We start from the raw sequence: 11507 nt of genomic DNA, 5'->3' as shown, positions 1-11507 counted from the left end.
TTCTGAACACAAACAATCAAATCACCAACAATATGATGTAGACCAGAAGATGCCGGTGGCATTGATTTGCGTAACAAATCGCTGCCTCAAAGAAGAAAACGGCGAAGAGGGAGTAGGGAACACAAACCTCACACGCTCTCCGACGAGGCCGAGATTAGCCAATCTTCACCGGTCGGAACTGAAGCTGGAGGACCAAGACATACAACCACGTTGTCGGCACCGCCAGACAGTGTGGCTGAGATAAACCTTATTCCACGTCGACACAATGCCAATTTTCGGCATCAAACTGATTATGCTCCATACAACAAGAGGTATTTTGGTCCATGCATATGGTTCGTAATGACCACACGTTCAGCACACAAAATATAACACGTGACACACAAATCCAAACATATTAGTTACGTACGGGACGCAACGGCAGGCCACGTGATGTCCCACTGCCATGTCCGTGGATGAATAAACTATTGCAATAGATACATACTCGACTCCTGTTTATTCTTCGAAAAGTGCCAAGAGCAGCGATTTCAATACATAGACCAGTGACTACATCAGTCATATGCAGAGTTTCTGGACTCCAGATTGGACGTACAATATATACGTGAAATCTATCTTTCTCGTCGCCATAACCAATCATATCCAACCTGCAGATGATCCAAGTGCATGAAGGCGCTGAGAAGCCATGTCTTCCTTGTTGTTCGGCTGGTCCACGTAGGCCTGATTATTGTACCTTTCACACAGCAAAAGAAGCCTCTTCAACTGACCGAACACTCATGTTCTGAACAATTATCAATTGTAAGAACAGACCATGGATGACTCGTTTGGGTACTATACTGCAAAAAAATAGTTTATGCCTTGGAGATTGCCATGTAGAAAGACATACCCAACTTGCATGGAGGAATCATGTTCCGGGTGTTCCACAAGTCCTGGATAAGTAGTATCAATGACATGCCCACTTGAGCTACTCTGTCCTGCATCTTGCCAGGCCATATGGGGCGCATTCTGGGCATAGCTGGTATCTTGCAACTGGCACTCGCAAGAAAACAGTGATGAGAAATTTATTTGGCCACATTTGACTCAATTTTTTGGACTAGAATAAATATAATTTTGTATTTCGTGTAGTTTACAAACTTCGTCAAGGAAAGGTATGAATATAGTTTTGTAAGCTCGATGATAGTACCTTCTTCCTCAGGTTTTTGTTTTGATCCTGCAATTCTTGCTCCTGCAGAACAGCATTTTGCCAGCCATGCATTATATATATTACCAGAAGAAGCACGCAATATAGGGCGAGGATTATCTGAAGTTCTTCATCATTACCTTACTTTTCAGGTCATATAGCTCATCAAGTAATACTTTATTCTGCAAAAAAATAATTATTTCTTTCCCATAAATCAAGGAAAAACCAGCAACAGAACTGTGATATATATATTTCAGCTAATGTTATAGAAAAATGTCTTAAAATTTCAGATACATCCTAATAGCAATTTATACAGTATAATTTATATGCTCTGAAGTTAAAAGCTTTCACTAAGACAATTTGAAACTAATACATCTTATTAAACTGAAGCAGTATCGGTATAACAGAAAAACATCTGAAGCTGCTGAACCTGAGCTTATATAATATACATGAAATGTTCAAGTTCTCTACCTTTCTTGTCCTGATATGCTTGAGGGATATGTCTATTTGGTTCTCAATTTGCTCAAGTTCCTTAATGCTAAGTGGGCCCAGATCCTCACCGAGAATATTTCTACGACATGAGAACGAGGACTCATAAGGTGGAGCGACATTGGAATACATATACACAGCAAGTAACCGTCCAGCCCAACGTCCGGAAACTACCTTTGTGAACTTTCAAGGTATTCAAGTCTGGTCTTCAGCTTCAGATATTGCTGGTAATTTATCTAGTTTCGACAACAAAAGAATGCATGGTACATGTCAGTTCGAGTGACATAATACTTGCTGTACGTGGGAAAGAGAAGCTAAAATGTACAGTCATGAACATGACAACAAACCATGTTGGCCAAAGAAACAAGACAGTTCAAACAAATGTCGTCCCATCAAATGGAAGCTAGGAAAGATTGAAAACAACAACAGACTGCAAGACAGTGCAGTGTTCAGCCTGGAGCTAGCCTTGGACAATCACCTGAATTTAATGTAGCTACGTGTTGATGTTTGCGGAACATGGCAATTAGTTATAATATCCTTTTTGTATTATTATTTCCATTTATTTTGGTTGTAAGCATTCCACCAGGCCTCACGCGTTAGAGACATCATGCATGGTTATTGTTCCATGACTGTATTGTATTGTTCTTTTTGCCTTAGCTACAGTCTTAATAATAGTTATAAACTTCATGGTATTGCTCTAGATAAATATTTTTGCATACTGAGTTTAATCAAATTCTCATTTTAATAGACGGGAAAAGGAACCCTTAGGCAACGACTACCAATATATGCCGCATAGAAAACAAAAGTATATACTTGTTATTAATCCTTTTATACAGGCATATCATTTAAACTTGAATGGAAATTTCTTTTCAATCACAAAGTATATTTATTTCGTTCTATGAAACTATAGACATTTAAAAGAGAACGTGTTCATCGCAAAAATAAAATAAAATAAAATAAAAGAGAACGTGTTGTCTACTCTCTTGTATAACTCTGCCTTTTGTTTTTGCAAAAACGGCACGCTACGGCTTTCGTTCAAGGAGAGGTATAACCTCTTTAATTATATTCAGGAAGGTGTTAAGAACTTGAGATGCTTACTTCATTTTCTGCTAGAGGGGTCGCTTCCTGTGAGTTGCAGTTGCAGGTGCGGTATCTCTCAAGTGTTTTGTACATGCTGTTGACATATAAAAGCGAAGGATCAATTTATATTGCTGGATATACGAAAAATGTAGAAAAGTTAACGGAAATGCACTTTGGCACATGGGAGCATATGCTCCTGCTACTGAAAAAACATTTCAAAATGTCAAAAAATTCCAAACAAAAATTTGGCGTGTACATCTCGATATTCTATATGGGCATGCCAAGTTTCACGGAAAACCAACAGTTTTTGTGCTTTGTGTAAAATAGACAAAAAAATGTCTAGTGAAAAGCCCTTTTTAACACCAAATTATATCATTTTCACACGCAACAGAAAAATTATCCGTTTTTCACGAAACGACTTTGTGAGTATGTAGAATGTTGAGATGTGTGCCCAAAACATTTTACCAAAATTTTATGACATTTCAAAATACGTTTAAAACACATTTAAAAAACAGGAGCATATGCTCCTGTGCCAAAACGCCGCTCTCAAAAGCGAAGGCATTTATAATGATCCACAAAGCATAGGAAAATGTACAAAATTGAATTTTAGTATGTGTGCAACACTTCACTCACTGAGATGTAATACATCCTAGTAACATATAATGCATGGTAGGCGATGCCAAAGATAAGCTGGTGATGGCAGAGCTTCGTTGGGACAAAACAGGGCCACGATCCACCAAGTTTTGTAGCAAAACACTCTGCCTGAGAGAAACTGAGTTGTGAGGGAGAAAAACATGGGCTCTGCTCTAATATGGCCTGCCCATGCATTGCACAATAACTCCGCCGCTAAAGTGGGGCGGCCCCTACGCATGTACCGGGTTTTCCTATTCCTCCTTCCATAAGCAAGTCCCACACTAGGGTTCCCCCGCCTCTTGCCGGTGTCGTCAGCGATCTGCCTCGTCTCCTGTGGCCTTAGGGCCATGGAGGCGCGGCGGATCCCGGCCCTTGCTGATGGGAGGGCTCCTGCTCTATTTTAGTTTGTTTTTTTAGTTTGTGTAGCGATTGTGTCCTGCTCAGTAAGACGAGCCTGCGGTGGGTCCTTGAAGATGAAATAAGGTTCTACCCGCCTTAACCCTCATCCTGGGGCGCGTCTAGCATCATCGGGGGCGTGTAGAGGTGTGTCTCTGCCGGATCTCGCGGGAATCGATAGGTGTTTATCTTGGTGGATCTGAGAGAAATAGTTGTGCCTAGCCGAACTGCTATCCGATTAGCTCCTCAACTTTGAGGAGTCAAGCCCAAAAACATGCCAGCTCCCTCATTTTTGAGTGGCCACTAACGATTCTCAGCAAAAATTTGTCCCCTCCCAACTCCCGCCAGTGGCGCCTCACTTCCCTCCTCCGTTGTGCAATGTAGGCGCCACAGCTATAGGAGGCCCCAATCCTGACGGGAATAGGACCACAGGACACGTCCGCAACCCCGCTTGCCACTCCCACCGACGCTACGCCGGCGGAGTCGTTGCCACTGAAGTAGATGGCAGCCCCGCCGCCCACGCCAAGGATGCGGCTAGGCATGAAGAGCATGGTGCGGAACACTACGCCATCAATAGACGCTGGCGGCGAGGTCGTGTCGTCTGCGAAGACGACCGGTCACCCTTCGCTTGCTCTGGTAGATGGCAGGTGGGCGAGGAAGCCAACGGTGATGGACGAGGCCAGCAATGAGGCGACGGCGAAGAAGAAGGCGCCCACACCCACGTCTTCTCCCCGTCTAGCCCCCTAGGTCTATCTAGTCATCACCCACGACGTCGTTGGTTGTATAACGATGATTATCATTGTAATCTACATCATATGATGTGATTGGCTCCTTGGTCATGCATGTTTCGATATGAAGAAGTGGGTGGAGTCAAGGAAACACATACAATCGTGCCCAGTAGTGGGGTCAACTGTCGATGTTTGATTCACCACCACCTTATGATCAAACGGGGTACATGAAAATAGTATAGGTAGAGGGGGATTCCCAAAGATATATCATAGGACAAAATGGTGACACGGTAGTTTTACCCAAGTTTAGGCTCCCATTTGTGTAATAACCCTACATCCTACTTATAGATGCATATTGTCAAATGGGAGATTACAATTTTTTTATTGAATCTATCGACCATGTCATGGAAATTGATGTTCTCGAGCGGGCAAGAACTTCTCGATTTGTACTTACTCTATCTTCTTTTTTTGCGGGATACTTACTTCATCTTTATTCATACGTAGGTCCTTATGTTCTTCATTCATAATTATGAAAAGAGCAAAGAGCCTTGGCTAATTTCTATGACGTTCAACAAATGAAGAAGGACCGGAGAATGTAGTTGGACAAACAATGAAGCAAAGATAGGATGCGTGAACTCAGCAACACAAACAAAGGCGCGAGATAAGAATGACATAAAAGATGATGGCTTTGAGTTATTTTGTATATGTTATGTTCCTATAACGTGCTATATATAATTCTATTGATATTTGAGTGTAAAATAAATATTATTGTCAATCAATGACGAATGAAGCTAATATAAGAATAAAAAGAACAACCAGATGGTTAGTAGGGCCAAATTTCACACAGCTGTCCCATGAAGTATTGAGGTGGGACAACCAACCACACTAAATCCTTTGGTAGATTGATCTTATTCTGGGCCGGCAGAGACCATCTATTCCAGGTCGTCAATCTATGGAAAGGCCAGGAATCAGCAACCGTTGGCACATTACACATATACACACCAATAATGGGCTTTCTAAGCTGACTAGATGTCCTATATATACTCTAGTAGTGTATGTGCTTTGCGTGTGGCTTAAATATTGTTTTTTTTGGACAAAGGGTGGATTTTATTTACTCAAAATGAAGCATCAAGAGGATATAAACACGATCAGTACACAGCCGACTTCTGCATAGCTAGGATGCACACAGCCGACACCAACACATACAAACAAGCCAGCAACTAGCAAAGTCATATAAGACCAAAGCTGTGCTTAGGCGGAAAAAAAAGCCCGGTAGCAATCAGATCTACGATCGGCAAACTACAACAATGACCATATCTACACCAATCATCTCATGACACCAAACAGACGATGAGGTTCTTCAACAGTGATGCCTTCAGAAAGGGTGCGACGCTCAAGCGCCGCCATCACAGGATCCGACCACCATGGCCAGAATCTAGGTTTTCACCATGAATAATCAGACCGAGTATATCCGAGCAATACCTTCAACAAGGTAATGGCGTAGACAAAACATCGTCATTGCCAAGTATGGCCAACTTAGGCAGACCTTGGCTATCACCCCGGAGCTCGAGTCTGGGTGCTCGAGTAGCACCACCATTGAAGTCACTCAAGTATTGTCGCTACCACTTTTCCGCGGTCCCAGCAGCTACATGCAATGTACGACCGCCGCCGCTGTACAACCATCCTCCATGGCAAGCCGTCATCCATAGTTTGCATCGCACCGCCGAAGTCAACCACCAGATCTGAAGAGATAAACCCTTCCAATGACCTTTCGGTGACCACATCCATCGTGGATCCATAGGGGTTGCTTCACCACCACCATCGTGGAGTCATGCAGCCACCACCGCCCGGCAGACCGGATCTAGATCACCAAGCCGTCTAGATCTGAATCAGAACAACCACGCCAGTTCGACCAAGGACGACACTAAGCTCCAGCTGCCCAACTATTAGATAAGACCGTCGTGCCGTCCACATGGCCACGAGTACCATAGCCGGATCTATCAGACACCCCGAACGCCAAAGCCTCGCAATGGCTGCAAGTTCAGCCATGGCTCCCCCAGACCCACATCGGCCTACCGCCACCATCGTGCTTTGCGTCGCCGCTACGCCGAAGCAACACTGCCCCGATCTGGCATCCCGTGGCCACGCTTCGGCAGCCGCCACCGCCGGACGACACGCGGTTCGGCACCAACCTGATGTGGGATAACCATCCGCAAGTAGGCCGCCCCAAAGGCGAGACGAGTAGGTCCCACCGCCACCGGCTCCGCGCCCGGGCTTCGCCCGGTTGAAAGCATTGGCGATGGCGAGGCAAAGGCCAGAGTGGAGGGGGCGATAGGTGTGAGACCTGCCACCGCCGCCCGTATCGCCCATGGGAGGGAACGACTCGCAGGCCAGGTATTCTGGGGTAGTTCGGGTCAAATATTGTGGACGGAGGTAAATTATGATCTGTGCAACAAGTTAAAGCAACGGGCCCCAACTGTCAGGTTTTTCTAAACTGCCAAGTCTTAAATATTAAGAATATTCTTACAAATACAATGTCATGCACGATTCTCGTTGACTAGCAAAGGTACAAATGTTAATTAGTGCAGCTAGAGCTAGCGTAAGTAAGAATTTAGAAGTTTCATTGTCTCACTTCTCCAAAGATCTATTCACAATTTCTTGTTCACATATTTTAAATGGTACGTAGCTCGTGAACATTTTGCAGCATTTAATTAGGGGTTGAAGAGTCACTAATCCCTGTCAAAGTTTTTTGGGGTAGTCTTACTCTCAAAATTTTAAATTGGTTTTGTAACACCTATCAATCAATTGAGTGCCTAAAGGAACTCCCAAAAAATGTGGATCATGGCTCCACCATGGTGCATGCCATATGAGGAAAACACCCACAAAGAAGGAACGTACTTCAACTCATTGCGGTGAGATCAAAGTCGCCACCAGAATCAGCCAAGCAACTCGCATCTCTCACGATTTTCATTGACCATCAGCCACAACCCTAAGCGGCACGATCTGGTGGTTCTACAAATTGTCCTTTAACATGTTAATTTAGGTCCAACAACATCTAACATCAGTCCTCACACCATCCTCCTGATCACCTCCTCCAACAACATTTAACATGTTTGAGGTATGATGCCCTTGATCGACACGTGGCACATTATTAGTAACCCTCATTGCAAACATCCCAATGTTTTGCCATGTACATAACTCCTTTTTTGACAATAGACAACCCTACATATTACCTGAGCTCAATGTAAAGGGCGGGAACAAAAAAAAATCTCTAAGAACAGAAGCAACTCTAGCAAAATGACAAGTTCAAGGAGGTGCTCTATTTCCCCTCTTATTTGACCTAGTTGTTGATGCTTTAGCCATAATTATGGACAAAGCCAGAAAAAATGATTTTGTTAAAGTGGTTCTGGGAGAGTATAGAGAGGGGGGGTAAACATGTTGCAGTATATTGATGACACCATCTTCCTTCTCTCTGATCATGGGACTAGTGTAAAAAAATTAAAATTCATTTTATGTGCATTTGAACAAATGTCTGGTTTGAAACTCAATTTCCTGAAAAGTGAACTCTTTCTATTTGGAGAAGCCGCTGATAAGGCAAACACTTATAGGGAAATTTTTACTTGTCAATTGGGGAAAATGCCCATGAAATATTTGGGGATGCCTGTGAATAGAACTAGAATCAGAATGTAGATTGGTAACCTTATGAAAGCAAAATTGAGAAAAAATGTGCATGTTGGTAGGGGAGGCTGATGAATATTGCTGGGAGATTGGCTCTGGCACAATCTTCTCTAACTAGCTAGTATTCCTCTATTTATGATGTCCTTCTAGCCTATTGCTGGCAGGGAAAAAGATAAGAAAAAGTATCATTTAATGAAATGGTCTGAGGTTTGCCAACCTAAAAACAAGAGGGCCTGGGTCTGGTAAATCTGGAAATTATGAACAAAGCTATCCTTGCTAAATGGTTGTCGAAGCTAGAAACTGAAGAAGAGCTTCCGTAAAACCTCTTGAAACATGAAAACCTTCAAAATGACTATCTGTCTGGTTAAACTGGAAGCCGGATACTCCGAGTTCTGGGAAGCACTATTGTCTATTAAAGACTTGTTTTTCCAATTTACTAAAAAATATATGGGCATAATGTCAGGTTTTGGGAAGACTGGTGGGTTGATGACAAACCCCTCAAGCAGTCTTATTCCAGAATCAACAATTTGTGCTTCTCTAGAAACATTACACTTGCTGAGGTGATCAACAAAGGTTGGGAGCAGTTCCATTTTAGGAGAACCTTGTAGGGGGACACTTTGACATAGTGGAATGAAATTAAAACCCTCTGGGTCGATCTGACTCTAACTAAAGAGAAAGATAAACTTACTTGGGTTTCAAATGCCAATGGGTGATTTTTTGTCAAATCTCTCTATGAGCAAGTGATACTAAGTAGTGTGAACTTTCCCTTCGAATTTGTGTGGAAAATTAATGTACCTCCCAAGATTAGAGTGTTTGTTTGGTTGATGGTCAGGAATATTGTGCCGACTAAAGATAACATACTAAAAGAGGCTGGGCTGGGGACTCTAAATGTGTTTTTTGTGGAAAGGATGAAACGGTTGATCATCTTCTCTTGCAATGTCCTTTTGCAAAATTTATGTCGTGTGTGATCGAAAACACCTTTAACCTGCCCCATATTCCTGCTAACATGAATGTGTTGTTGAATTCTTGGTTATCTTCACTTGGTAAAATTAGGAAAAGGAAAATCTATGTTGGGATTTTTGCTCTAATGTGGTCTATTTGGACTTGCAGAAATGATATGTGTTTTGAATGCAAGAGGATGATTGATCCTCTTGTGATTCTTTATAAATCCTGTAGGCTTATAGAACATGGTCTATTTTTCAGGTCTAGTTTATATGTTTAGGTCTAGTTCAATATCCGTAATTTTCTTTTCACAAATACGTACACGATCTGGTAGAACATACCTAGAAATACGATCCTCGTGAGAGAGTGGAATTAGTTAGTATATCCGTGTATACATTAAATTTCTCACATGCATGAAGATATATACAGTATAATGTACGTATTGTGCATGCATCAGTTCACATGCATGGGTGTAAAATACTACTCCAATCGGTATATTGCATGCAAGCTATATGGGTGGCTTGTTAATTTGTTGACATGACGTGTGATGAGAAACATCACTTCACATCCCTGGCGTACGGTTCGGCAGTCAGTGCAAGCAACAACGGGTAGTTCTACACGGGGCTCAGTGAAGATAGATTAACTACCAGGAATCGAGCTGCTGCTACCCTCAATGGAACAGTAACTAATGGAACAGTAAAATAGATCCCAGATCTCACCACATCCGAAGCCAAGCTCTCCAGAATCCTAGAGTAAGCCAAGCCACAGATCTCACTGCAGTACGTGAACTGGATTTACCATTTTAGATGAGAAATATATGGATCTGATGAGCATATATGGGAGGAGATAGAGATCTTGTGAGTAGCATGCTCTAAATACGAAGGAATAAGGAGAAACTTGATGGACCGCTTTCTTGTTCTTGCCGATTATACCAAGGTAAGTAATTATGATAAGATGTACAGTACACGCAAGTGCTGGATATATAGCTGTCTGTCGCGAACTCAAGAAAACCTTAGGATTGATGTGGTAAACAGATCCGATGCTTAACACTATCTGCTTCAGTTGACCTTAATTTTCACAGCTGCAATGCTCCACAAAAAAGGGGCAGTCGTAAATTTTGTTGGAGAATATAGAAGGGTGTTTTGTCATGTTTCTTGGTTGACTGAACTGAAGGCAAGAAAATCAGAAGTTTGTTTGGCCAGATCTTGATGAATCCATTGATCTAGTAGACCAGAAGACGGGAAAAGATGATGAACAGATAGGGTCAAAACCGAGAGAGAGAGAGAGAGAGAGGGAGAGAGAGGGAGGGAGGGAGAGAGAGAGAGAAAGAAACAGAGAGTAAAGAAACGGCGGATCTGAATTAACCTAAACCGAATTGATTTGACCATGAAACCTGCGCGGAACTAAGTGAAAGAACACTCTAGAGGTGGCTGATCTATTATGCCGGAACAACGAGCGCTGATTTAGTTACGTACCATGAGGAGCTTGAGAACTCGAAGAGGCGGCCGCGGCCGGAGAAGATGATGAGGGCGATCTCAGCGTCGCAGAGCAGCGATAGCTCGTAGGCCTTCTTGAGCAGCCCGTTCCGGCGCTTGGCGAACGTCACCTGCCGGCTTATCTTGTTCTCGATCCGCCTCATCTCCACCTTCCCCCGACCCATCTCCTTTCTCCCTCCTCCCTCCTCCCTTTCTTTCTTCCTCTCTCCGTGTTCTCTCTTGTTACTTTTTTGCCGCCAGCAGATGGATGTCTGATCGTATGCTTTGCTTGCACGGTGCTTAAGTCTCTCTCCCTCTCTCTAGAAATTCCTAGTTCCACCCAATCTCTCACCTATCAACTATCAATCACCAGATCACTAGCTCAGCCACCCGTTTGAGTCTCTCTCTCTCTCTGTGTACTGTAGCTCTGGGGAAGTTGGTGGGGGAGGGGGTGATTGATGACTTGATGTGAGGTTAGTTCGCAGTGACTCGGCCCCTCGCTGGAGACGCAACAGTGCCAACCCGGACCGGAATCCATCTCCACAGCGAGGTGGAGAACGGGCACGCTTATCTAGTTATCTGCGTATATGTACCAGCTCGGGGCAGTAAAGGTGGGCGCGCGTCAGACAGCAGACGTGGGAGATGGATGGGGGAAAAGACGGGTGGCACGTGTCGACGGCCCGCTGGAGGAAGGAGGCGAGTTCATTATGACATCGCTGCTAGTACCTTTCTAGGGCTTCGTAGGACTTCTCTTTCCTGTCAGCTCTCTGAACTATCTTTACTTTTTCAGCTCTCTGAACATCTTCAAATTTTCAGCTCTGTGAACTATCTTAAATTTTGCTCTGGCTCTTGCTCTCTTTTGCTGTGCGCTTCGTCAGGAACCCTTTTGCTTGTTTTTATCCTGGAAAATAA

At 43.4% G+C, this 11507-nt stretch overlaps 1 protein-coding gene across 2 annotated transcripts; it reads right to left on the bottom strand.

Moving 5' to 3' along the window:
* Window positions 1-290: 290 nt before the first annotated feature.
* On the bottom strand, window positions 291-11092 carry LOC109744708 (MADS-box transcription factor 1-like). 2 transcript variants are annotated; one of them, XM_020303854.4, is made up of 8 exons: window positions 10596-11088; window positions 2762-2837; window positions 1838-1899; window positions 1646-1745; window positions 1315-1356; window positions 1178-1219; window positions 881-1023; window positions 291-727 (listed from the first exon to the last, which is right to left on the bottom strand). In XM_020303854.4, the coding sequence occupies exons 1-8, from the start codon at window positions 10778-10780 to the stop codon at window positions 631-633; spliced, it is 747 nt and encodes a 248-aa protein (XP_020159443.1). In that variant the 5' UTR covers window positions 10781-11088; the 3' UTR covers window positions 291-630. The 2 variants fall into 2 exon arrangements, with proteins under 2 accessions (XP_020159443.1, XP_040243297.1); XM_040387363.3 differs by having other exon boundaries at window positions 663-775; window positions 10596-11092.
* Between the last annotated feature and the right edge of the window lie 415 nt (window positions 11093-11507).

Source organism: Aegilops tauschii, chromosome 4, assembly GCF_002575655.3.
Source record: "Aegilops tauschii subsp. strangulata cultivar AL8/78 chromosome 4, Aet v6.0, whole genome shotgun sequence".
NCBI lineage: Eukaryota > Viridiplantae > Streptophyta > Magnoliopsida > Poales > Poaceae > Aegilops > Aegilops tauschii.
This window is presented reverse-complemented; position numbering and strand designations above follow the sequence as displayed.

Excerpts from the sequence above, each read along its gene's own strand:
- LOC109744708 (XM_020303854.4), bottom strand. The coding sequence starts at position 10,780 with ATGGGTCGGGGGAAGGTGGAGATGAGGCGGATCGAGAACAAGATAAGC. Across the intron at positions 2,838-10,595 it reads GAGTTCTCAAGCTCCTCATG|CATGTACAAAACACTTGAGA; the intron begins GTACGTAACTAA and ends ATATGTCAACAG. Across the intron at positions 1,024-1,177 it reads ACAAAAACCTGAGGAAGAAG|TTGCAAGATACCAGCTATGC; the intron begins GTACTATCATCG and ends TGCGAGTGCCAG.